Source organism: Alosa pseudoharengus, unplaced genomic scaffold (genome assembly GCF_046254945.1).
Source record: "Alosa pseudoharengus isolate Yale_2024_CS ecotype anadromous, Long Island Sound unplaced genomic scaffold, YU_APseudo_1.1 YU_APseudo_1.1_scf_17, whole genome shotgun sequence".
Classification (NCBI taxonomy): Eukaryota; Metazoa; Chordata; class Actinopteri; order Clupeiformes; family Clupeidae; genus Alosa; species Alosa pseudoharengus.
In genome coordinates this window covers 30,940,517-30,966,649 of record NW_027468640.1, presented here as the reverse complement: position 1 = coordinate 30,966,649, position 26,133 = coordinate 30,940,517, and the positions used below count along the sequence as shown (strand labels likewise).

The window sequence follows — 26,133 nt, the reverse complement described above, 5'->3', positions numbered from 1 at the left end:
GTTGCAAAAAGGGTGGTTTCAGCTGTTCCTATTTCTGAAATCATTGCAAACATTACAAAGTAATAATAGTGATTTTATAGTAATATTAACAAGGGTTCATTCCATTGCGAAGTTGTCTCAGGTGGCAGGTGTAGGCTAGCTTAGAAATAAAATAAATGACTCTACAGAATTAGAGTAGCCTAATACAACACTACCATCTAGTGGTAACTTGATGGTTTTTCGTTGCACCCTCGCCTGTCCACCAATATCGAATGTTTGGCCACACCACTGGTATAGAAGTAATAAAATGTTATTGACATATTTTTCACCTAAGTTGTAAGATTCGCTGAACTACCTTTTTTTTTAACGAAATCGCACCGTACGTGCACACAGTAGGCCTAATGATTATCTGAATGATATATAAATTGGACTGTGTAAATAAATAAAAAAAAATATGCCATTTTATATTCGACGTCTCCAACTTTACGCGTCTTTGCAAGACTAGAAGTGCATGTGGGTGGCGGCTCCAAAGCACATGACTGTCATTTAGGTCATGTGACTAGGCTGTTGCTGAGACTGTAAACATGGCGGCGCACTTGTCCTGTGGACGAGTAAATCTAAACATTTTAAGAGAAGCAGCGCGTAAAGAACTTCGAGAATTTTTGGACAAATGTGCGGGAAGCAAGGTATGACATTGAGCTGTAACTTTAGTATCTGAATGACTCGTTAGAGCTTGGAACATTATTTTTTTATCGCTAGCATGTAGCACTAGCTGGTTGGTTGGTTGGCCACACAAATAACATTCTAAACCTGTTATGAACGATGAAGTCCCACGATAATCTTATCTAGACAACATGACGAATGGTGAATTCTCGGTTTTTTTAATTGTCTGATGATATGTTTGTGGAAGTGATCAGTTGACTTTCAGATCCGATATTTGGGGAAGTGATCAGTTAACTTTCACTTCTCAGCCAATTTGTTAGATTAAATGAATAGATTGTCAATAATGCCATCACGTCACCAATTATTGTTTCTATTTCCTCAATGAATTTCTTTTTATTGTCCAAATACATGCTCCTAATGTTGGCTAATAGGCTAATTATGCCAAGTCATGGAAGCAAAAGACTAGGCTCTGTTATAGGCTACCTTTAATATGGTATGCAAAACAGATTTTCCTTCTTGTTTTTAGGCTATTGTATGGGACGAGTACTTGACGGGGCCTTTTGGATTGATTGCCCAGTATTCCCTACTGAAGGTAAGATGAAGTCTTTATATGTTACATATTCACAGCATTATAAGAGGAGAGCATTTCTGTAGACTATGGAACAAACACACACATAACCAACTCCCTCAACAGGAACATGAGGTGGAGAAGATGTTCACCCTTAAGAGTGGGAGGCTCCCGCCAGCTGATGTCAAAAACATTATCTTTTTTGTGCGGCCAAGACTGGAATTAATGGACATTATTGCAGAGAATATCTTAAGGTTACCTAGATTTGCCTTTCTCTCTCTCCCCATTCTACTACTTGGAATGTGTTGTAGGCTTTACTGTTACCTCGACCAATTCTGAAGTTCTTTTGTTTATTGTAGTGAGGACAAAATGCAGCCTCCTCGTGAGTTCAACATTCTGTTTGTGCCGCGTCGGAGCATGCTCTGTGAACAGCGGCTGAAAGAGCAAGGGGTTCTGGGAGCTTTCACCAACATTGACGAGTACATCCTGGATCTCATCCCATATGACAGCGACCTCCTCTCCATGGAGTCCGAGAGTGCTTTTAGGGTTAGTAATGTAGGGGACAAACAGTGCTAGCCCATAATGGCATTTCAGTCAGTGATGAATGCCACTTCAAGTCATTCACCATATCTAATGCATTTAAAGATTCTGTATCTTTGCTTTTTGCTCATTGTGATGTATTTTTTCTTTTCTTTTAAACTGGTTATGATGTTACATCAAAACCTCTTTTTCTCCAGGAATGTTACTTGGAGAATGACCAGACCAGCTTGTACCACACAGCCAAAGGCCTTATGACCCTGCAGGCCCTCTATGGGACCATCCCTCAGATCTTTGGCAAAGGAGAATGTGCACGGGTAAGTGGACAAAGCACTGATGTTTACAACTGTGTCAGGTGAATGTCTCAAAGTAGTTCCCTCATGCAATTCAAGATTTCAGAATTCAAGAATTGGCCACCTGTTTTAACTTTTTAACTGCTACGTTTTGGTTTCCCCGTTTGGAGAATTGGTTTCCCGTACCTGGATTGAGCCTAGTCTTGGACTAAGAGAAATTCAATGAAGATTTCCATTGAAAAAAAAAATCTAGTCTAGAACTAGGTTTAATCCATGTGCAGGCAACAGGCCCTTGGTGAGTGACCACAAATGTGCTGAGGCTCCCTCCTGTCCTCATGTTCCCCGGCAGCACGTGGCCAACATGATGCTGCGGATGAAGCGGGAGTTTGCAGGCAGCCAGACTCAGATCCTGCCCGTGTTCGACACTCTGCTTCTGCTGGACCGCAACGTGGACTTGCTCACGCCGCTTGCCACCCAGCTCACCTACGAGGGCCTCATCGATGAGATCTACGGCATCACCAATGGTACACACAGAACTACCGTGGCCAGTTGACCTCATGGATATCCCACTCAGTTTATTTTTCGGAGAATTAATCTCTCTCTGTATATTCTCTGTGTAATATAAAATGTACAGATATTTGACATCTCTTACTGCAGAAGTTCTCCAGTGTTTTCACTTTGTTAACAAAATTACAAAGCTGACATTCAACCAATAGACACTATTGGTGGTTATGTGGTTAAATCTGTATGTAACATGCTACTGTACTGAAATTACAAAGCTGCTATCAACCAGTGTGTGGTTACATTTGTATTTAATGTGTTGCTGTACTGGAATAGCCTAAAATAGCTTTGACTGGAATAGTGTATAGGCATTGTTAGAAGTCATAGACCCTCGCATATATAGACAGCTGGGTCTTGACATTTTTCTTGATTTGGTTATATTTTCCTTCCTCCATCTCTGCTGGGCTCAGGCTATGTGAAGCTTCCCCCGGAAAAGTTTGCCCAAAAGAAGCAGGGTGAGGGGGCCAAGGACCTGCCCACCGAGCCCAAGAAGATGCCGCTCAACTCGGCCGAGGAGCTCTACGCCGAGATCCGGGACAAGAACTTCAACGCCGTGGGGGCAGCGCTGAGCAAGAAGGCCAAAATCATCTCGGCTGCATTCGAGGTGAGAGCCCCTGCCCTGTGCCTGACCTCTGTAGTGGGGCATTAAACATTAATTCAATCAGCCAAAGAGGACACATGTAACTCCTCTCCTAGTTACTCTCCATTGGCTCCCTATAGTAGCCAGAATTAAATTGAAATGTCTCACTTTGGCCTATAGGACACTGACTGGATCTGCTCCTTGTTATTTTAATTCAATGATCAGGACGTACATCCCCAACCGCCCACTGCGGTGTCTATTGTGTCGACCAGTCATAAACATTAGGTCAAATTCAAGACTTTTTTCCCTCAGTGGTTCCATGTTGGTGGAATGAGTTGCCCAGTGTTCTCCATTCCTGTGATAGTTTTGGGTCTTTTAAGAGGGGTCTAAAGATATATCTGTTCAACATGCACTTAGTTCTTTAAGCACTTCTTATGTGTTATGGTTTGTATAGTATTGTTTTATTTTCATTAGGCTGTTTAATTGATTAATTTGACATTGTTGTTTATTATTGATATTCTCCATAATGTAGTCTTACCATGCTATTGTTATTATATTATTAACTGAATGTACATTATTTTTCATTAGGCTATTGATTTAATTGACATGATTGTTTATTATTGCTATTCTCCTTATTATAGTCTGACCAACATCTTAATTCGTTCCCTGTTAAATTTTAAGTATTATATTGTTTTGTATTTGTATTGTTTTATATTTGTATATTACGATGCTTTGGACAAAAGCGTAACCATAACCACCATAACCATTACACCATGCCATGTGGTGATGGTAGTTCAATGGATAAGGACCTGGGTTGGCAAACATCAGCCTAATAAGTAAAGATAAGAAGATAAGATGCCAGGTTTCCTCAGTGAAGTTATGTTGTATCTGCTTTATGAAATGTCACCAATGAAACATCTTGACTTTGCCTTCTGCTGCTGGATTTGTATGTCTGGTTTTGTATATCTGAATGAACCAGGCAGCAACAGTGTCATATAGTTTAGTGTTGGTCGTTTCTAAAGTGTGTTAGACTTTCATAAGCCCTCTGAGAGCTTTTGACACATACTCTAATCATGTTAATGTTATCATGTTATCTCTTGAACAACAATGAGTCGCCACCTTATGTTATCGCTTAAACCGGATATGTTAATGGTTTGGAAATGTTCTCTTCATTGATTGCCATTTTCACATTGTGTGTGTGTGAATCTGACTTTCACTTGTCCTACAACCTTTTCCTGTTCATTGTTAATTAATGTTAATGGCACTCATCTATTGCCATGGTAACAGCAAGCCTCAACAACGTAACAAGCCTTGATTTGAATCCATTTTTTCCCCCTCCAAACCAGCTGGATGGTTTCTCCCTGGTGATATTTATCCAGGAGTTCTGTAGACGTTTGCCCTCAGCGCTAATTACCGCAATTATTCATTAAAAACTGTGTGCACGTCAATGAAGTAACAGGCATGTGCAGATGAGATATGTTCCAGTAGCAGAGCAGTAGATCAGTGAAATGCATCAGGAGGTAGCTACAGTATCAACAGTGTTGTTGTGTGGTTCCTTTAAAAAAAGGGCAGAAATCACTCAGGGTAACTTGACCCATATACTATTGAGTTTCATATTTTGATTGTGTCACATACAAACAATTGCATTAAACTTTCTGAAAAATAGCAGGGAAGCTTTTCAGTGTAATGTGACCCACATAGTTAGATATTTATAATGACATGAGTTAAAATTAGTTCTCTCATTTACCACGTCATTCGAGTCTGAGTAATCATGGCTCCTAAAATTCTATTTAAAGTACAAATGTCTTGCATTGAATGAAATGTTTCACCTGACCGCTGACCTCTATGGTGTCATTCTCCCCTTCCTCCTCCATCAGGGACGGCACAGTGCTAAGACTGTGGGCGAGATCAAGCAGTTTGTGTCCATGCTGCCCCACATGCAGGCAGACCGCACCTCACTGGCCAATCACACGTCCATCGCTGAGCTCATCAAGGATATCACCAGTGAGTTGAAGAACTGCTTGGCTTCTTTTCAGTATTATTTCCATACTTCAGCTATACGTAAACACTTGTTCGATTCCTCCATTCATAACCTCAAAATCGCATGCTTTTTCTCTCATCCACAGCATCTGAAGCATTTTTTGACAATTTAACAGTGGAGCAGGAGTTCATGACTGGCGTAGACACTGATAAGGTGGCATATCTCGTGTGTGTGTGTGTGTGTCATCTGGTTTACAATGCATGTTAATGTGCTGCATTGGACTGTAATAAACTAGTTTGATTTTGTGCTGCTGATGCTGACTCAGGTCAATACATACATTGAGGACTGCATTGCCCAGAAGGACCCTCTCCTCAAGATCCTGAGGCTGGTCTGCATGCAGTCTGTTTGCAACAATGGCCTCAAGCAGAAGGTGCTGGACTTCTACAAGAGGGAAATCCTGCAGGTAGAGTCAATATGGTGACCATTTCATCAAATTTCACATTAACACACTTAGAATGGACCTAACTGGAGCCACTCAATTCTATTCTCCTCACAATTAACCAAAAAAACTACAGTTCTGACAAGTGAATGCTGTTGTGTAACATTTCTTCTGGTGTGTTAACCCATTAAAAATATGTTTGCAGAGTTATGGCTATGAGCACCTCTTGACACTAAACAACTTGGAGAAGGTTGGCCTGCTGAAACCACAGACCAACACCAGGAACAACTACCCCACCATCCGCAAGACCCTCAAACTCTGGATGGAGGACGCCAATGAACAGGTGCTTACACAACACAGTGCAGATTGCCATGAATAGTTAAAAACTATTTTTAACCTAAAAACTATTGGTTTAGTAATCTGTCCTGTGCGCTGTCTTGTTTTGTTCTGGACTTGACTGTGTGTCTGTCCCTTCCCCTAGAATCCCAACGACATCTCGTACGTGTACAGCGGCTACGCTCCCCTGAGCGTCCGCCTGACGCAGGTCTTGGCGCGGCCAGGCTGGAGGAGCATCGAGGAGGTGCTGAAAATGCTCCCGGGGCCGCACTTCGAGGAGAGACAGCAGCTGCCCCCGGGCCTGCACAAAAAACGTGAGTCTCATGAAACATGTCTGTGTGGCGAAATTTAATTTACACACACATATTATTTAGTCATCCAGAAAGGGGAAAATGTAGTGTTGCAGCAGAAGCAATTCACATAGATGATAACAATGCACATTAGTTACTGAAGAAGACACGAGACATGTGCAAAAACATTGTATAAACAAATATATTAAAACACATTGCAAACTACTATATAATAAATATTATACTATATAAAGATATTAGTATTACAGCATAGGATTAAGCAGTGGTGTAATAGTAAAATAATCTCACAGGTTTGAAAAGTGTTCAGAATAGGCAAATGGGAGTGGAAGTCGGCAGAGAATGAGTGACAAAAAGCAAAGGACAAACAGACGAGGAGAATGTGTACACAGTGAGGGAGGAGCAGATAAGGGCCTGTTACAGGGTGGTCATCTGTTGCTAGAGTAGACGGATGACCTCGTATTATTCCTGTCCAGATGTGAGCCTCCAGTGGCCATATGCTAGCAGCCGATAAGCACAGGTTTTGTTTGCAGTGTTGTCTCTGTTTTGTTTGGGGCAACACTGATTTATACAGAGTGTGTGTGTGTGTGTGTGTGTGTGTCTTCTGGCCCAATTTATATTGTGTGGCAGTGGTTTGTGATACGGCTGCACGATTTAGGGAAAATATCTCATTGTGATTTTTCTGACAGATTTTTCTGCGATTTGCGATATGATTTTTGAATGTCAGTGTCAAGATTCAGTTTAAGATTCCAAGATTAAACAGATTAGCCTTTGCGATTAGATAATTGTGCAGCCCTAGTTTGTGGTATCATAAATGTGTCTATTAAAGCATCCTTGGATGGTTGCCTTAAATGTGGTCACTGTATGCAGTAGTATAGATTCAGTAACCTGACATTTCAGACGTGGACATTAAACTCATTTGAATTATGCTTTATTTTAAACATATTGGATGGTCTTGTGTAGGGATTATGTATGTGTTAATTAAGTCTGTCCGTGGGCTTGTTGCAGCATGTGTTTTTAGCAATGAGACAGGGTGATAATTAACAGACAAATCATTTGAAGTTGATGTCCTTAGTGAGAACAATAGCTGTTTGTCTGAACATGTTGTGTGTTTAGAGCTTGTGCACAGACATCACAGCATCAGCATCTATTTCAGTAGTCATTTATCTTGACTGGTCTTCTGACAATCATGTATGATTACCTTGCTTACTGTGTTCCAAACTGATGCCTGAGAAATCACAACATAAGTCTCACACATGCAATTTTGCTGCACTTTTAATATATTTATACTTGTATTTGATACAAATGTACAGTAGTATACATTGTTGTGTTGCTGCATGTAATGTTTGTACTGTTAAGAGTAGAAGTAGCAGTGGCTTTTGGCATGTTGAATAATTCAGTGATATTAAACATGCTGACAATCATTCCATGTTGTCCCAACCCTATTCACGTCATCAGCAGTAAAGTTTATGTTATTATTTTGAGGGTTTCAGCGTGGCATACTGAATAGTTGGCCGGTGCACTCTGAGGAGTTGCGAGCCAAGCACAGACTTGGTGAGGCCTCTTGGTGTCTCCAACGCCATCCTCATGTTCTGGTCACTCTGCTCCTCAGGTCAGCAGGGCGAGAACCGGACCACGCTGGTGTTCTTCCTGGGGGGAGTGACCTACGCCGAGATTGCCGCCCTGCGTTTCCTCTCTCATATGGAGGACAGCGGAATGGAGTACATCATCGCCACCACCAAGCTCATCAACGGAACCAGCTGGATCAAGACCCTCATGGACCGACCCGATCAGCAGGTCTGACGGGGACCAAAAGGACAAACAAGGAAATAAAAATGTAAAAAGATAAATGAAGATGATGAGAAGATGCAAAGGACGGTGATAGATTGCTCCAGCTTGACTCTTTGTGCCTGTCGGTGCAAGTAAATGGAACTTTCTGGACAAAGAGATTATGATATTACCTAATATGACACTGTCTTTGTTTTGGATTTTTTTTTTATGTATGTATGTATGTATGCTTATGTAATGTGTGCATGTGAGTGAGAGAGAGAAGTTTGAGAGCTAGGCTACTATGAATATTTAACATCTGCCTTTAACCATTCTGAATTGTTCTCACCTGTGAGTTAATTGACTAATAACAACTATAAAAGAAAGAACACCTGGTAAAACTTTGCCTTCATAGCATGCATATCAAATTGCCTTCGCAAAAGATTTTGGCAAAAGCTTGTATACCAATTAAGATAACATTCTTAGGAAGACATGGAGCTCATCCATCTATGTCCATCCATGATGGTTATGCCATCAAGTTAATAAGTCTTACATGGACCAGAGCACATGAAGGAACAGGGAGAATAGAGAATCTGGAGTGTCCACTAGCCGTCAGCAGTCTGGCCCTGTGGAGAACCAATTAGCTGGCTAACAGGCCTCGAGAGCGGCCGATAATGGGCCTCCGCTGTCTGGGGAGCGGGGCCCTAGCCAATCATAATCAGATGCTGGAGGACGCTGATTGAATTAAGAGGCCATTTGCTCCTTGTTCCGGTGGCTGAGACTGACCACGCTGTGGATAGGGGTTGGAGTGCTGCCTTTTTGCCGGTCAGATCGATGTTCTAGTCAGATGCAAAAGTCTTTGGGCATCAGCAGGGATCCAGGAGGGGGAATTGACATAAAGACAGGCGTTTTCCAAGAAAACCTAACAGATTTGGTGTGCTAAATTTAGATTAGGCCTACTCTTTTTAGTGTTTAACCTCTAAAACGTAAAGCAGTGCTGCAAACAATTTTTTATGATGTTAAAGTATTTGAATACATAAGATATACATACGAATTATATAGACTACATAAATCAGTGAAAATATACTATATTGCTCTTGACATTGTGGATTAAAAGAATGGGCCTATGCTCTGTTGTTGACATATAAGCCTCCCAATACAGATATTAGATCCTCTCAAATCAACTGTTGTGCAGTTGTAATCCTGATGAGTGCATGACATCCGCCTGACTAAAAAAAAGTCTCAATAGAATTGGTAGCCCGCGGAGATGGGGATTAGTCTGTACAGGAGAGGAGTCAAACTAGTGAACATTTCCAGCGGAAAAGGCGGCAACAAGCTCCGCCTTAAGTGAGAGGAGCAGGTGCAGACGCAATTTTGCTTCCATTAGCTAAGCCCCAGGGTTTTCTGGGTCTTGTGATCAATGTAATTGGCCCTGGTCACTCCTACTGTATGTAGACTACACAGGCAGCGTATGCGCGCATCACAGCGCTGCCATCCGTTTTTTCGAAAGGGCGTGAGTGGGAGCTCGCGCACAGGGCATCAAAACAATATTGGAGAGGATTTGACTACTCGCGTGAGTTGACCCATGTAATGTGTGAAGGTAGGCCTATGTGATCTAATTTCAGCTGTTACAGATGACCTTTTCAACTATTTTGACAGTAGCCCATGCAAAGTTCATGGGCAAAGGTTGTCAAAATAGACCAGTGTTATTTTTGAGTATTAGTGATGATTTTGTATAACTTGAACTTTCACACCTTTATTTAACTTAGCCTAGGTCTTACAAATACCTGGATTTGGATTACACTATGTGATCGTGTTTAAAAGATATGGCTATGCAACAGTTTTGATGGAAATTCATAGTGTTCCAGAGGTGCAGTGTATCGAAGGAAAGCAGACACATTGTTTCAAAATAGCTTGCAATGAGATCGATTCTGAGTGCATCTACAGTTTAAAGTGGTTAGGCCTATACATTATTCATTATATTATGCCAACGCAACCACTTACCTTAAATCTTCACGAGTTTTTGCAGCATTTCGGCCGACCTCCAAATTATTATTTTTGTCTTGTGCAGATATTTCCCCAATATCCACCATCCCTCTTTTTTCCTGAAGACAGCAATTGGCAACATTTTGAAAATGGAGTTTGTGTTTGAGCAGGAGCCCTTGACTCTCCGCTTTCTTCGAACTTTCAAAGAACTTCTCAAATTTGTGCTTTTCTGTTACACTGTACTGCTTGGGTCTTTGCTGCTCGCCGGATGGACCACTTACTTCATTGTTGCAAAATAAGGAGACAAGATGACATGAAGGGGCAATCACACCAAACTTGCAACCAGGTGAATCATCACTCGCATCTTATGGACTAAATGGCGCACTTTTACGCTATAAACCTGCAATGTGACTGCTGTTTTTGTCTGTTGTAATTATAACCGACTGTTTGGATACATACGCGTTTGTTGTTTCCTTCAGAAATGTAAATGTAGGTGACGGTAGCGTATTCCAATGAATTAAAATGTTATCTGTACGGTATTTGTGAGCTTCTGTGTTGCCTATTGAGTCATATGGAATCATGTAGCTAAACATTTCATCTTTGACACACACTGAATTTAAAAAGACCTAAGTTATTGAACACAAATTGGAGATCTGTTATGATCCCCACACTTAGGCTACACTGTGGTATTCTTCTATAAAGCACATTTTTATCGGCTATATAGACCTAATGAAAGCAGGCAGAAATATTGTATAAAATATATATTTTTTATTTTTATTTTATTATTTCAACATTCTAACAGGCCTATCCATGTAAGTAAACTCAACTAAGATTTCAGAGGATAGTTGCCCAGGGACACATACAAGTGTGTCCCATTTAAAGATTAGTCAATCCACTGTTGGTACTCCAGGCAAAAGGAGGAGAAATTGGATGAGCCCTAAAATCTTCCTGCTCATATTGCACCATAGCCTGGGTAAGACTAACCTGTTATCAAATTTAAATTTGTTTTGCAGGTCAGTCTGGTAGGAGCCCATTGACATCCGCACCTGAGCTAGTGCTTGGCTGCGGTCACCATGGTATTTATTTTGGCACAGTATAATGTGAACGATTTCTGAAAACATGGGTAATAATGTTCTCTTCCATTCTCTCAACTGTTGGAAGAGGCCATAGTCATTTTCCATCTGTCCTGTCTGTCTTTGGGGTTGTGGGTTTTATCTTCCCTGATTAGGGGAGACCGGGGCTGGTTGGAACAAGGGCAGGTTGAGACACTGTTAATATCCAGGCTACTAGAGGGAGCTGCAAAAAAATTCCAACACTAAACTGACGGCCTTATTGAGTAGAGTAAACTCACGTATGTAACTGGTCTCCAGGTCATTAACCCTTTAGGTGAGAATAACTTTTTGATTTTGTAGTGTCAAAACTTAGAATATGCACCTCCCACTAAATACATCCTAGAAGGGTAATAGTTAGGGATATATAAAAAATATTCATTATAATTGATTGCTAGGGGACTCATCTATAATTTAAAATGAAGTTTAAAAACCTGAGGTGACCGATATTAGCAGGCTAACAGCATTGGTGCAAAAAAGTTTGACCTAATGTGGGCGGGGCAGGTTGGCACACTGATTTTGGGGTTGGTTGGCACATACATTCTCTATGGCTATTTTGTGACAAATCTATAAACTTTGTATTTTACATATAAAAACATCATCAATCTTTATTTTAACATTGTTATTGTAATTACTGAACATAGTTTTACATTTGGAAGCATTTCAGACATTTTTAAACATTTGAAGTAAAAAAAAATCGGTAGGGACCAAATTGGTCTTGACGGTGGGCCCTACTGAAGAAAAACACACAGAAAAGAAATCAGCAAAGCCCTACAGGTAGTGATATAAATAAGCACTTCAAACAAAAGCAAAAGGAGTACTGCAAAGGACTATAACATAGGTGTTCCAACCAACCCCGACTACATGTGCCAACCAACCCCGTGCATGGGGCAGGTTGGAACACGTGCACAACACCACTTTAATCATATATAACTCAAAACAAGGGATCATTTGTTGACATTGAATGTATACATTTTGTAGCTGAGATCCCAAGCTTTCAGTTAATCACAATTTGACCATTTCAACGCATTGTAAGACGGAGAAATATAACCGAGAGTGAAAAGTGTTCCAACCAGCCCCGGTCTCCCCTACAGTAGCTCTGAACATGAATAGATAAAGCAATAACCCAACTGAGGGAAGTTTGGTTTCAATTGGATAGGGCATGGAGGTAGAGTTTTACTAGGGCCTGGGATGGCCATGCCTCTCTGAGGTATCAGGGCAGGTATGTAGCTTATGGGAGATCATCACAATATAGCACTGAATCTATTCACAAAATGCAATTGAGAGAAAATGACAACGTCACATAAGAGTCATTCCGTGTCATATCAGAAAAAATCCAGGAAAATGGTTGCAGCACCGACTCTGATTTTCTTCAAAGTTTGTCTACACAATGTTTAGGTTCCATAACTAAGACCTGTAAAATGTTTTTGTTCAATTATATTGCTTTTATAGTCTTTTTGCCCGTGATTGTTTACACTCTCTAAATGGCCTTATCTTGGAGGCCATGTTTGGACATTCATATCTTAAAAAGTATTATTATAGCCTAACCAAACTTTGTAGAATGGAAGACAAACATGTTCTCAGTGCAATTCAATCATTAAAGATTGTACTACAGTCTCATTGGTTTAAGTTTCTAGTTTCAGAAAAAACATGCAATCCTTCCCAAAATGTGAAGTCTCCAAAACAAAAGACCATGACAATAATAAGGATAAAACAAGGCGTGTTTGTATTTTTGTGTCATTTTCATGCAACTGAAATGGTATGTGGGGTAGGTAATAGGACCATACAAATCTATGTGGAAATAGCTATGGACATTTAGTGTGTAAAGTACCAATATAAGTCCCATTCACAGAATAAATGAATATATTTTACAGGTGTTTTGGGAACATAAGACCATTATGAAAGGAGCAAAATGCTATGCTGTGTTTCACCTGAGCGGGCGCTTAAATCTATTGTTTATTGTAAATGTTTATTTTGGTATTCCCAAAACAACTGGAACTACATGCATTTATTGTGTGAATGGGACTTGGTACAATATTGGTTTACACATTAAATATCCATATAACGTTACTTAACTATTTCCACAGCTATTATGGTACTAGCTATCCCGCATACCATTTCAGTTGCTTGCTTTTTATGAGTTGGTCTTCCACCCAAGAAAATTTGAGGAGGCTATAGGAAAATATTTGTCAAGATATTAATGCCCAAACATGGTACATGTTTTTCAAGCTGTAAAAACGAAAGAATTTTAAGGTCTGAAAAAGATAGGAAGACAGAAGATTTGCACAGAAATATTTCACATGCCTTGGTTTTAGGACCCATTGATGATACAGACAAGGTTTGAACAAAATATGAGACGGTGCAGAAACAACCTTATCTAATTTGACACGGAATGACTCATGATGCAAAAAGGGCACTGGCAAAAATTATACCTGAATGCCCATGGGTACGTCATTGCAGGATCTTTACCAACAGAGGAACTTTATTGTCCTGGAAATTTACCAAGAGACTTGTCTATAAACACAAAATGCCATCTTAATTAAATGATGGCAGGTCTTTAGGAGATAGACCACTTACCTCAAAGTTTGTATCAGATGGAACAGTCTACAAATAAAGCATTAATACACTTTTAAAAATATATATATATACATACACAGGAGAGATGTTACATTTCTAGTGCTATACACACAGTGACCAATTTACCGTCCAAAACAAAATCACTAACAAAGAAACCTTTGAGGGCAAAAAACACCACCAAAAGAACAGCTTCTGAGAGCATTTCACTGGGGTTAATAAGCAGGCACCTTCCGGGTGTTTCACTGAATTAGGCCCACAACACCTCCAGAAGGCTAAACAGTAACATAACTAATAATTCAACAAATAATAATTTAACCTCTTCCTTTCAAAGACTTCCTCCTCCATCTTCAAAGAGAATAGATAACTCAATAAATTAGTAGCCTAGGCAATGTTCTCAGAATACAACACATGTCTGGTCTCAAATTAGTCACATCAATACACTAATAATGAGCAGGAAACAATATTTGGTTAATAGCCTAATTGACAGCAAACATTACTTTGATATTTTTGAAGGATATAAATCATACCTGCCAGTTCTGAAAACAGTTTCTTATTGGGGTTTTTCACGTGACAAATGCTGTGATCATTCAAAAATAGAAATTGACACATTTGTGATGTGTTGTTTTGAAATTGACACATTGTGACCAAAGAGTTGGCAACAATGAGCTCCTTGTAATGTTAAATTGGTTGGTTTTTTGTGTGTCAGTCTAAGTTAACCCAGACTTTAAATGGGAACTTTGCTTGTGTCAAAAATATGAATGGTCTTGTCACAAAACATTAGCTATTGCATTAAAAAAGTAAATTTGTCATGCCAAAGATGCCTGCGTGCTGACACCCAACACGACATGATGTGTAGCCTATGCTACTGATTAAGACAATTCCACGGGCAGCAAGCACCCCATGTACTCCTACTCGATTTAGCTCTCACCATTGTGCCGCATAGTTTGTCCTTCTTTGCTTCTTGTTTGAGCCTTTACGTGGCAGTAACGCAGCGCCTTTTCATCCTCCAGTCACAATCAGCCATATACATGAAGTGACTCCTCCTCCGCAAGTCGGTGGCTTGCGAGGACTGTCTTCCTAGAATATTGTGTGCTAGCTTCCCCCTTTACTTCAAAGTGTAGTCAAAGAGAACGAGCCATCATGTTCACGCTTTCTGAAGTCATTGTTATTTTGGCAACTTTGTCAGCCACAGCGTCGGGATATTTCGTCAGCATAGACGCTCATGCCGAAGAGTGCTTTTTCGAACGGGTCAACTCAGGCACCAAGATGGGCCTAATGTTTGAGGTTGCAGAGGGAGGCTTCCTGGACATCGATGTGGAGGTAAGCTAACTAGCTAGCTGGCTAGTACCCACAAGGATAACCAACGTCGTTGGAACTAGACATGTCAGGCCAAGCTATCAAACGTGTCATTAGGGAGGATGTAACATTAGCTTTTCAGGCGAAACCACGTCATGTTATGTTAAGGAAATGTTGCAGTTAGGGGATATAATACGTACTGAATGCCATTGATTAATTAATCTAGTGTAGCACGCATTGCTACACTAGCCGTAGCTAGCTAGTCATAGCCTGCCAACTTGCTTATGTCGTTTTTCCTAACGACAACATGGTTTATTAACCTCTTGTGTTGTTCACATAAACGCCCAAGAACTGTTGCCCCGATCTAGAGTGAAAATAAAGAAAGGCTGTGGAGTTGGATGTTACTTAACCAGCTAGCTACATAAGGCAGCTATTTTAGCGCAGAGTACCGTCACTCCTAGCATTTTGGTCTGAGCGCTAGGTAACAGCTGTTGACGTTGCTGATGTTAGACTACCTGAAACCTAACGTGAGAGTGTAAATCAAAATGGGTTGCATGCATCAGAGTGAAACGGCATCATCACGACAATAGTCATTGAGTATGCTTAGTAAGGTACGTTACTTACAACAGCTGTACGGTAACGTTGCACGTGAAGTTGCCTTTGGAATGGGTGAAAGGTCTTGAGGCAAGTCCTCTCTGTCAGGTTACATACTGAAATATTGCATCATCTTTAAATCTTGTTCACTTTTGACAATAATGTTGGTGTCGTATTGTGTTTACAGAGACTGGAGACTGTGGAGATGCATATAATTATTAATGACATATCATTTTATTTATCTGATGTCAATGTATCCCACCACTTCCATAGATCACTGGCCCGGATGGGAAGCAGATCTATAAGGGTGACCGAGAGTCCAGTGGGAAGTACTCTGTTGCAGCCCATATGGATGGAACATACAAATTCTGTTTCAGTAACAAGATGTCGACCATGACTCCCAAAATAGTCATGTTTACCATTGATATCGGAGAGGCACCCAAAGATGGCGTGGAGACGGAAGGTAAGCTTAGCTCAGCTCCCTGTGTGTCTGCGTGTGTCTGTCTGTGTGTATGGTTGTGCTGAAATGTTTGAAATTCTGAGCACAGCCTCGTCCTAATTCAAAGACATTTGAAAAAGGACAACTCCCCTGCCGTGGCTGTTTATTTCAGTAGTACAGGCCACAGATGAAGGAAGTTGGTGATGTGATTGCACACTGTCTCTTTATACATTGAAGGAGTTTCCTGCTAGAATCAGGAAAAGTGGAACTGATCAGCTCTCAGATGATTAAATGATCAACTCTCAGATGATTAAATGACAGATCTTACAGATCTAACTAATGGAAGTGTTGAGGTAGTCTGTCTTTCTATCATTGTTTATTCATGCTAAATGTTGTGCTGAACATCATCTTGCAAAGATGGTCCTTGCTGCCCTTTTTTCCTTGCTTCCTCCCTCTTACTCTGTTCATTCCTCCTCTCTTTCTTCCCCTAATTCTTCCTTCCCTCCTTCAGTTGGTGGTGACACCTGGGATGGTATGTTAACCCAACTGCATGGATTTGCAAATCACCGAGGGACTCACTGTGTGACTGTAGACTGTTGCTGTGTTGAAAATTGCTGTCTTTAGGCAAGCTGAACAATGGAAATGTGTGTGTTCACTACTAATTGTCAATGATGATATGCTGTTAAAATTACTCATTGCTAAGGACCTGCAAAATAGTGTTCAAGTGATAATTTAATAGTTTTTGCAATGAAGCATTTTGTATTTTACTGTTTAGTTGCTAGTGTGTCAGGACAAAACATGATCTATTGAACACTATTGCTGTTTTCACTAACAGGTCAGGATGTCTTTACTAAGTAAAGGCTTATCTGCAAGAGACCTTGATGTCTTAACGACTTGAGAGGACTTGTGGGTTTGTCTGTGTGCTAGGCACTGAAGTCAGACTAACATGAATGGGTTGAAGTTGTTTTTTTTTATGGTTTTGTTTAGTTTGTTTTAAGTAAGTTGTGCCTCAGCTCTGGCTAATGCCAGACCACTTCTCAAATCTCGATTGAGAATGGGTCTGGGGACACTTCATTCACCTCTGATTTCTAGGGGCGGAACCAGCAATGAAATTAAACTTGAATTGGTGCATTCAACTCTTACCCAGTCTTTTCGGAAGTAGAGCAAAAAACATCTTTCTTGTAAAGAACAGTTTAAAATGCAGTTATTTACTCAATTCCAAAGAAAATGCATTTCAAAGACTGTTCCAATCCGCAAACTTCTATCATTTCACTATAATGAAGTGCGCTTTTCTGCATGTTTTTACTCGCATAGCGTGTGAATTTCAACAGGGTAGGGTCGTCTCAAATTAAACACCAACTCCGTGCACTTAACAGAAATGACAATCATAACATTTAAACATAACATTACTGGTGTTAAAATGCAGTTTGAACGCTCTTGTGCACTCATATTAGATATCGTAAGTACAGAAGTATGCAAATTGGAACATAGTGCATATCTTAAACACAGACACAATCAGTGCAGCCATTGGTCTTATTGAACATGCTGTCTGTCATCCTATAAAGCCTGCCCCATGCCAGATAAGCGGGTTTGATTGGTTCTTGCGTTTTTTGGGTGATTCGGAAATCGGCTTCAATGGGTTGGTCTCCAGGCGGAACGGCAGAGTAACAGGTTCGTCTGGGTTCACCCAGGCTTCTTCCTCACACAAAGCCTGTCTTTCTGTCAAATTAATCATGATACTTGATTGAAGGATGGGTGTGATCAATCATCACCAAAGATCAGTGGCTGGGAAAAAAGCAAAACAAAACCAGAATATTTTTGAACACTCCGTGCCTGCTGCACATGTACAGCTTGCATGTAAAGCTTACGGGCTGCCACTCGGGAGACTGAGAAATCAGTCTGATGAAAGACGAAACTCGACACCAAAGCAGTGGACTAGTAATGTGTGTGAATTGCGTAAGAGCGGCCGTTCGAGCAGCCCCACACACTCCCACTGACACGCCGCGTTCTCCGTGTGCTCTTCTCCCTCACAGCCCATCAAAACAAACTGGAAGAGATGATCAACGAGCTGGCCGTGTCCATGACGGCCGTCAAGCACGAGCAGGAGTACATGGAGGTCCGCGAGAGGATACACAGAGCGAGTAAGAGCCCTTCACCCTCTGAGTCCACCTACTGGTCAACTGTTTGCATTTGATGCTTTTTATAAGTGATGTTTACCTGCTTCAGCCACTGCTGCTAGTTGACAAGTGGGAGTTCATGCTAAGCAAGTAGTTATCATGGTATATAGTTCATGTTTTAAGCCAGTGTGCTGCATGTAATCTGACCTTATGGTATGGTCATCGTAGTTTTGACTGTGTGATTTATTGTTTCGTTTTTTTAACCCTTATAATTAATTGTTTTTTTATAACAAATATCGTGTCTGTCGGAATTACAACTGCATACCAAATGACTGACTGTTTTTTTTATATTTGGCTTTTTGATGTTTCATCATGCAACTGAAAGAATCAAGTTGTCAGTGCATTCCTAGATCTCATGTTTTTATTTGTGTTCTTTTCTAGTCAATGACAACACAAACAGCCGAGTGGTTCTCTGGTCCTTCTTCGAGGCGCTGGTCTTGGTTGCCATGACATTGGGACAGATTTACTACCTGAAGAGATTTTTCGAAGTGCGGAGAGTTGTGTAAAATCTTGGTTTTACATGTAAGATTTTTTTACTCCAAAAGTGTGCTCCCCCCCATCAACTGGTACCATTTGCAGAAAAATAAATTTGAAAATGGTCCATGGCCACGCGGCAAGATTGGAAATTGTCCGGACCCCAGGAAATGGTCTCTCCCCACCTTCCGCTCTCTCTCCGTCTTGAAATAAAAATGTTTTTCTTTTTGTTGCCCTTGTTACTTTTAGTAGTCACCCAGTTAACAGTGTAAAAACAAACTGTCCTCAGACCCTTGTTATGAAGACTAACTCTCTGCTGTTATAGGGTGATATTTTTTTCATGTTGTCACTATTTTATTAGTCAAGAATGTCATGAATGTGAGGGATGCTGTATCCTTTGCTACAACAGTGGGTGGGACAGGGGGGGGCCTGCAGATGTTGTGTGGACTTTGAACGTGCACTTTGGGGAATGGTGCCATTTTTAAGACGTTCAGTTTTAGTTGTTTAGTTAATGAAGAGCAATATGTTGGGTATGTGGGCAGGGGTGGCTATTAGTGTAAATCCTGCTTTTCCTTTTGTTTTGTTTCTGTACTCGCTTATCTTCTCAATGCCTTCTGTGCCATCATCCGAACAGCCCCCTCAGTCGGTTTCAACAGTCTTGCGAAGGTCACTTTGCCATCACTGGTCAAGGGGGGTTTGCGAATGTCAGGATCAGTCCTGCCTGATTTCCTCCAAACTCTGTGTGCAAAAGCTGTGACGTGTCCCTAGAAATCCAGCCATTCAAACCCAACTTGACCTCCCAAGTTTAAATTCAAAGTGAAGTTTGGCAACTTTGAGTTTAAAAGTTCTGCTCACAAAGGCACATTATGCATACACTTTGAATCATTTTTGGTTGGTGGAACTAGGAACTTGGCTTTTTCTTTTTTTTTTACTGGGGTGAGTGGTACATTATTATGGACACACTGGGATGTAGACAGTAATTGCTTGAGCTTCAGTATTGAACCATGAAATGGCGAAATTTATCCAACTGTAATTTTGTACAAATGTTAAGTTTATTTCAATATATGTGTGAGGGAAGCTGCGGTTTCTCTCTATTGTGTTGGGGAAAAGAGTTGATTTGGTTGAAACAACAGGGAGGGACAAATCTTTGGAATTGATGCTAATCTAAAGTTGTCAAGGTGTGAAGTTCAAACATGACCTGGCTTTAATTGGGGAATCTCGTGTCTTGTTTCTTCTTTTCAAAAGGACCATAATCATTCAACTTCATACAAATACTATCAACAAATGGTGATAATGATATTTAAAAGTGCTGAAGAATAATTAAAGGATGTATGGGCTAACCATGTCTATAACTGAAAAAAAAAAAATCAACACCTTCAATGCATTACCTGAAATGAATTAGTAACTTAACGTTGTGTTAGACTCAGCTCTCAGACGGAAAATCATGGGTGATGGAACTGCTGTGTCTAGACTGTAACATATTTGCTATGTCAACACTAATATTTATGTAGACAAAAACGTTTTGAAAAAAATTAGAAAGGCTCCAAGCAGTCACAATGATTGCCAATGAAGAAATGACACAAGAGTCTCCTGATATTCTGGTTTTATTTTACACAAGAAGCTTGCAAAACAAGTGGAGTCACCCAGGCCAAAGCACCATCAGCAGAGAAAGCATAGCACAGCTGCCATTAAGTGCACAATGGTCATCTCCCTCTCTATGATCATGTAGGATGGGAAAGACTCATAGGTAAATCTTGATGAGTTCGTCACTGATGGCTGACGGAGTGAGAACTCCCAGGTCGGTGAACAGCAGGGTGATGAGGGAAGGAGGGGTGTAGTCAATCATAGGGTGCTCTTTGTCCAGGTCTTCTGCTGTTTTAAGGGTGTGAGCTTTGTACTAAGGGAAGAAAAGAGACTCATTGTTAAAGGAAAGCAGTTACTTGCAAGTGCATAGAACAAAGTTAAAGTAAGAATAGTCCTCGTTTTAGGCCTCCTATGTCAACAATACTAGGTTTCTGTAACAAATGAACCAAGAACAACCAACCTTAAATCGATCAGGAACATCTTGCTGGTTGAGGGGATAGAGCCTGACAAACTTGAAACTCTCTGCCACCACGTAGAATGGCTTATTATGGGCTTTAGAGCACACTGCCATCTGATAGGTGCCAATCTGTGACAAGAACATAAATGCTCACGACGGTACTTTAATGTAATATTGTGTCATTGCGATCTTTGTGTGATCTGAGTGTGCTACTCACCTTATTAATTATGCCTCCACTCTCCACAACTCCTTCTGCTCCAACTATCACAAGGTCTACCTTCTCCATTACATACCTGACAAACACACAGAGAGGACATAAATGGACTGTGCAATTTTGTTTCCACTTTGTCTTATGAGTGAAAATAAAAAGTGTTAGTCCAAGTCAGTGGTGAAATATAAAGAGCAATTCAAGCACAAGTTAAGTACACTGACAGACCAGCAATGACTCTGTATTGTACTGTAAAATGGAAGGAGAAATCTGCAATCCGGTTTCTCGGATGAGGTGGTGAACATCTGGACTTCAATCCACTCACCCCACTGCAGCATCCAGGATAACTGTGACTGGGATATTTAGCTTCCGTAGCTTCTCGGCCATCTGATTTCTGTGGAAATAAATGAAAGTTTTTAATTGGTTATTGGTCTATAAAGTTATATTGTGTTATCTCAATTTAAAGACGCATGTAATTAATGGTTCTGTTTTAGAAAATCATGCAACCTGGAGATGTTGACAAGGGAAACCATTTCCATACTTTGCTTCAACATCACCTACAGTATATTGCAAGATGGCGCAAAACACAAATTTCTTGACAGGCCTTTTCTAAACAGAATTGTTCCATGGATAATTACCCTGAGGAGTCTGGTTGGGACTCTGTAACATAGACGCTGAAGCGCTTCTTATCTGCTGCCACATTCTCCAGCACTTTCAGAACCACCCGGGATGATGAGTGGGTCAGGATTTTCTACAACATCAACACGGGGACATTAGCTCAATCACAAATCCTGCATTTACTGTATATCAAGAAGACGTTGGCGTACTACCTCCTTGGGCTGAGACTCACCACGGGGACTTCATGATTTCAGTTTAATTACGGTTTCATAAGATCATGATTTAGCAAATACAAAGGCATTTGGCCTGCTCAAAAAACAACACAGATGTGAAATTCTCAGTGCTGTGCACTGACTGGACTCTGACAGCTCCTGAATGGTCAGAATAGTAGCCCAGCAAATGTCTCACATTTTTTGTTGATCTCTGACCCTTTCACCAATTCTGGCTATCATGACAAAACAGTTGTGGAAAAAAAAAAAGGTTGTTTGTACTCACAGCTCCATCTTTGATGAAATTGTGGCAAAGTTTGGCCACCTTGTTTCTGGACAGTGAGATCTTCTTCAGGAACAGTTCCCCTCTTTCAACCATCACCTTCTTGCACTGAGAGAGGTCCTGAAACATTGGAGAATGGAAATGTAATCTGTTTACTTTTTCACCAAATTCAACTTAACATTTTTCACCAACTTCACCAAAAACAAACTGTGTGGGATTTGTGATGTACAGTATGTGTGTGGATGTGTGTATTCAATTAAATCCCATTTTATTTTATTTATATAGCACCAACGATAGCACAAACTCAATTTCGGTCTAAACAGAAACCAGAACCTGAACTGCATGTGGATAAATGGTGCTAACCGGATGTTCCAGTGATGTGAGGGTGATGAAGCGGAGGAAGAGCTCTCCTCCTGAGGACACTGCCACTGAGGAGTCCGCCTCCTGCAACCGGCCGATGGCCCGTGTCATGTTCTCTCTCAGGCCTAAGATTGTCTCACCTGGGGATGAGGACAGGACAGGACTCTCATCAGTTAGTTAGTCAGTCAGTTTGGCAGATCAGAGAGTAAGAGACAGAGAAACAGTGATGGGTAGAATAGGTCAAGGAGTCCAATGGATATAATCACTAACTTTGGTCTCTTTTCAGGAACTCCAGGAGAGAGCGAATTGCGGCCACTGCTGAAGCAACATCTGGATCTTGACTCATTTGAGTTCTGAAGTATTCCACTAACTCTGATGACACAAAACACAAACAATTGTAAGTGGTCAAATCTGTCAGAAGCAGCAGTCATGCCTATACCATGAATCTCAGGAACAATCTACCAAAAAAGTTACTGGATTTGTAACATAAAGCCATAATGTGTTTAAAATTGTACTTTCAAACTGACCTCATTTGCATACCATGTGAACAGCATCAGCAGATGTCAGTAACGTGTATGAGCTGAGCTGAGCATTTTCAGAACCTGTGCATACTCCTGACATTCATACAGTTCAGCTTACCTCCTTCATCCATTTTGCCCACCAGATCTGACCAATGAAGAGACCCGAAAACTGAAGAATAGAGTAGTATGCGGGATACACGCCTTATTTGCGTCTGAAACAAAATAATAGTTGTCTGCCTGATGTTAGCTAGCCTGTCATTACACTAGCTGTAACGCTTGCTAACAGTTTCTGACGCAACACAGGGACACTATTCTGGTAAATTCCACGTCAAAACGTTTAACTGTGAACAAACATCAGTTTTCTGAAATGGCTATCAATAAACGATAAAACAAAGGACTGTTAAAAAATTCTTACTATTTAGTTATATAGCAGCTGTGCTGTGTGTTCTGCATGTTCTGTGGATGTTTCGTCTCATTGAGATGACGTCATATTTACGCCATCAAGTCGTCGCCGTGGCTTAAAGCTGTGATGGCTTCAGGTTTGTAGCTGTGAAACTTCATACAAAACTTCTGTTTTTGTTGTTACCTAAAATTATATGGCTAATTGTATCACGTAAAGAAATGCATAAACTCCTTGACATTGCACCACTGTCGAACAGTGGCATAACTTGGTTCGCATAGATAGAATAACGTTATCCAACTGGCTAGCTAACCTTTGCTAGCTATTTGTTCTCATGTAACTGAACTTTTATTTAATTATAAATGTATATTTTTACCTCTTTTTTTTAGAAGACGAAGTTAGTCTTCTGGTCATCGTACTTGACGTGAATCCAATATGGTGGGGGCAGCAAACGCAACGACAACCAGAGGTTGGTTAAGTCATAACTTACTGTACAATATTGTGATGAAATAGTAGGCTAAGGTGCCTTGGTTCGCATCACAGTCAAGCATACCTATGCATGCATAAAACCAGTGATTTGATGGAAACTGATATACATTTTGGAATAGTGGGAACAGTAGGCTAAACATAATTGTGAAGATACGTCAAGCTAAATGTTACTTTTTGTTGTGAACTGAGATACAGTCGGACTCGCTAAGTGTAGAAAGAAAGTTATTTCTTGTATTAGAGTTCTCCGTCTATAAACAAACAACAAAATACTCAGTTTGATGGCATCTAACTATTCTGTGTTTGTTAGTTCACCCTGTCAAAATGCCTGGATGCTGTGATGGTCATGGGTAACTCTCACTTGATCATGACCAGGACCAACAAACTGGCCATCATTGCAAGCACCTGTCAGGAGAGGTACATTTTGTTGAACCAGAGAATAATCACCTTCTCTCAGAGAGAGCAGCTACATAATACAGTGGTAGCATGTTACTATTTATGTAAGTAGTATGTGACATACTTGTGTCTTTGGGATATGCTGTTAGGGATCTTTTGTCATTCTCTTCTAACTCTCTCTCTCTTTCTCTCTGTCACTTTCTCTCTTCATCCCTCCCTCATGCTCTCCTTTTCTCTCAGTCATTTCCTGTTTCCCAGTAAGCACTGGAGTGCTGGCGATGGCACTGGGGATGACTCTGTATCAGCTGGTGGCGATGGCAAATATGAGCTCCTTTCGGTTGCTAATGACTTTATGGCAGAGGAGATAAGGGCTCTCGTAGCACGGAGTAAGTGTCATCGTGTCACACGAGTGTCTTGAGTAGAGAAACATTGGGCAGACAGATTTGGTCCACTCTTTGAAAAGTGTGATGGAGCCTGGAGAACCCATGTCAAAGGCATTTAGCCATGTAAGAGAAAGTATGTAGAAGTAACAGATCTCTGAAAGGCCATATCCATGCACACACACACATGCAAGGCGTTATTTAATTGTCCGCCCAGTTCCTATAAGTGTCCCTTGGCCTCCTGTTCTAAACCTTCTCTAGTAACACAATAAAAATAGAGTGTAATAATAAGATATATTTTCTTCCACAGTGGAGGTGAAAGACCAGGCAGACACGTTGTTAGCTGGAGCCCTTGCCAAGGCCCTGTGCTGTATCCTTTCATAATGGAGAGATCCTTTAAAACAGTGGCTCTCAATAGGAGATCACTGCCCACAATGGGGGCCTCAGGGCGCTGCCATATAATGAGCCTAATGTATCAAGTGAGACTCCTTTATCCACTTTTGCAATGTATAATTATGTTTGGGGGGTTTTACTCAAAAACTCCATTATGAAAATGTGTCATTAGCTCATCTGTCCTTAATATTATACATTCAGACATACATCGTCTCTCAAAACAACTGGCAGGTAACATTTGCTAGCACATACTGTACGCATTCCATTGTATTTAAAATTCAAATGTGAGGTGTGATGATGAGGTGTGTCTTTAATTCTATTGTTTATTTTCCTTAGCTGGCCAGGACATGACGTCCAGAATATTGGTAAAGTCTTACTGCAGTCAACAGAATGAATAGTTAATGGTGTAAATAACAATAGTGGAATTGATAACTGATGTATTAATTTGATGTTTATTAGGTGATAAAAGCAGCAGAAGACTGTGCTCTGCAGTACATGAACTTCATGAATGTGATCTTTGCTGCTCAGAAACAGGTGAGATGTCCCTCTCATCCCCTCTGTTATTCTCTCTATCATTGTGCCTTCATTTCTCATAGTTTTGTGTTCCTTCTGTTTCAGGGTGTCCTTATAGATGCCTGTGTGCTCGACTCCGACTCAGGGCTCTTACAACAGGTGTGTCTTCATTAAAAGTGTCAATCATTTAAAGACTCTATGACCTCTTATTTAATTCTCAATGTGTAAAACCTGAGCCTTTCCTATCAAATCTTTCCCTTCAGAGTGCACTGCCACCTTGCTTGATATTACTCTCTCTTAATTGCCATCTGTATACCTATATTTATTAGTAGACCACAGAAAACTTTAACCACCATTTTTTGTTTTTTTCAGGCTTGTGACATAACAGGGGGTTTATACCTCAAAATACCACAACGGGTTGCCCTCACACAATACCTGCTGGTGAGCATCTACAGCGAGGTTAAATACCACCACACAACAATAACTGACTATCCTAAGCAAACCCACATAAGTACTGGCATATCTCGTATCTAAACACATGTTAAAAATAACCCAGAATCTCAGAATTGATTTATGTTTTGCCAAAAATAGGGATGTTAGACATTTTATGTTATTACACTTGTTGAAGCTGGACATGGTATTTAAACTGAAGTGGTATTTG

At 40.6% G+C, this 26,133-nt stretch overlaps 4 protein-coding genes across 5 annotated transcripts in view; 3 read left to right on the top strand and 1 right to left on the bottom strand.

Moving 5' to 3' along the window:
- The first annotated feature begins 544 nt into the window (after positions 1–544).
- vps33a (VPS33A core subunit of CORVET and HOPS complexes) lies at positions 545–8,389 on the top strand. The gene is made up of 13 exons (XM_076289302.1): positions 545–665; positions 1,169–1,234; positions 1,337–1,464; positions 1,570–1,756; positions 1,948–2,064; positions 2,390–2,564; positions 3,012–3,205; positions 5,059–5,185; positions 5,308–5,375; positions 5,488–5,625; positions 5,807–5,944; positions 6,083–6,251; positions 7,858–8,389. The coding sequence occupies exons 1-13, from the start codon at positions 564–566 to the stop codon at positions 8,046–8,048; spliced, it is 1,800 nt and encodes a 599-aa protein (XP_076145417.1). The 5' UTR covers positions 545–563; the 3' UTR covers positions 8,049–8,389.
- Positions 8,390–14,716: 6,327 nt separating this feature from the next.
- On the top strand, positions 14,717–19,880 carry LOC143127671 (transmembrane emp24 domain-containing protein 2). The gene is made up of 4 exons (XM_076289301.1): positions 14,717–15,004; positions 15,848–16,037; positions 18,047–18,154; positions 18,572–19,880. The coding sequence occupies exons 1-4, from the start codon at positions 14,825–14,827 to the stop codon at positions 18,694–18,696; spliced, it is 603 nt and encodes a 200-aa protein (XP_076145416.1). The 5' UTR covers positions 14,717–14,824; the 3' UTR covers positions 18,697–19,880.
- Positions 19,881–20,252: 372 nt separating this feature from the next.
- On the bottom strand, positions 20,253–23,394 carry eif2b1 (eukaryotic translation initiation factor 2B, subunit 1 alpha). 2 transcript variants are annotated; one of them, XM_076289297.1, is made up of 10 exons: positions 23,320–23,394; positions 23,023–23,116; positions 22,654–22,755; positions 22,387–22,523; positions 22,027–22,143; positions 21,552–21,664; positions 21,239–21,307; positions 20,923–20,998; positions 20,709–20,834; positions 20,253–20,561 (listed from the first exon to the last, which is right to left on the bottom strand). In XM_076289297.1, exons 2-10 carry the CDS (start codon positions 23,033–23,035, stop codon positions 20,406–20,408), a joined length of 909 nt encoding a protein of 302 aa, XP_076145412.1. In that variant the 5' UTR covers positions 23,036–23,116; positions 23,320–23,394; the 3' UTR covers positions 20,253–20,405. The 2 variants fall into 2 exon arrangements, with proteins under 2 accessions (XP_076145412.1, XP_076145413.1); XM_076289298.1 differs by having other exon boundaries at positions 23,023–23,137; positions 23,320–23,390.
- gtf2h3 (general transcription factor IIH, polypeptide 3) overlaps positions 23,391–26,133 on the top strand; it is a 5,297-nt gene continuing 2,554 nt past the window's right edge. The window contains exons 1-10 of the mRNA XM_076289300.1: positions 23,391–23,443; positions 23,694–23,773; positions 24,101–24,207; positions 24,427–24,572; positions 24,877–24,936; positions 25,161–25,190; positions 25,296–25,324; positions 25,419–25,493; positions 25,578–25,631; positions 25,845–25,913. Of these exons, the coding sequence (XP_076145415.1) occupies positions 23,434–23,443; positions 23,694–23,773; positions 24,101–24,207; positions 24,427–24,572; positions 24,877–24,936; positions 25,161–25,190; positions 25,296–25,324; positions 25,419–25,493; positions 25,578–25,631; positions 25,845–25,913 (660 nt within the window). The 5' untranslated portion in view covers positions 23,391–23,433. The remainder of the gene's footprint in view (positions 23,444–23,693; positions 23,774–24,100; positions 24,208–24,426; positions 24,573–24,876; positions 24,937–25,160; positions 25,191–25,295; positions 25,325–25,418; positions 25,494–25,577; positions 25,632–25,844; positions 25,914–26,133) is intronic.

Excerpts from the sequence above, each read along its gene's own strand:
- eif2b1 (XM_076289297.1), bottom strand. Across the intron at positions 22,144-22,386 it reads TCACATCACTGGAACATCCG|GACCTCTCTCAGTGCAAGAA; the intron begins GTTAGCACCATT and ends CCAATGTTTCAG. Across the intron at positions 20,835-20,922 it reads GTGGAGGCATAATTAATAAG|ATTGGCACCTATCAGATGGC; the intron begins GTGAGTAGCACA and ends TTCTTGTCACAG.
- LOC143127671 (XM_076289301.1), top strand. The coding sequence starts at position 14,825 with ATGTTCACGCTTTCTGAAGTCATTGTTATTTTGGCAACTTTGTCAGCC. Across the intron at positions 15,005-15,847 it reads TCCTGGACATCGATGTGGAG|ATCACTGGCCCGGATGGGAA; the intron begins GTAAGCTAACTA and ends CCACTTCCATAG. Across the intron at positions 16,038-18,046 it reads AGATGGCGTGGAGACGGAAG|CCCATCAAAACAAACTGGAA; the intron begins GTAAGCTTAGCT and ends TCTCCCTCACAG.
- vps33a (XM_076289302.1), top strand. The coding sequence starts at position 564 with ATGGCGGCGCACTTGTCCTGTGGACGAGTAAATCTAAACATTTTAAGA. Across the intron at positions 5,186-5,307 it reads GCTCATCAAGGATATCACCA|CATCTGAAGCATTTTTTGAC; the intron begins GTGAGTTGAAGA and ends TCTCATCCACAG. Across the intron at positions 5,945-6,082 it reads TGGAGGACGCCAATGAACAG|AATCCCAACGACATCTCGTA; the intron begins GTGCTTACACAA and ends CCCTTCCCCTAG.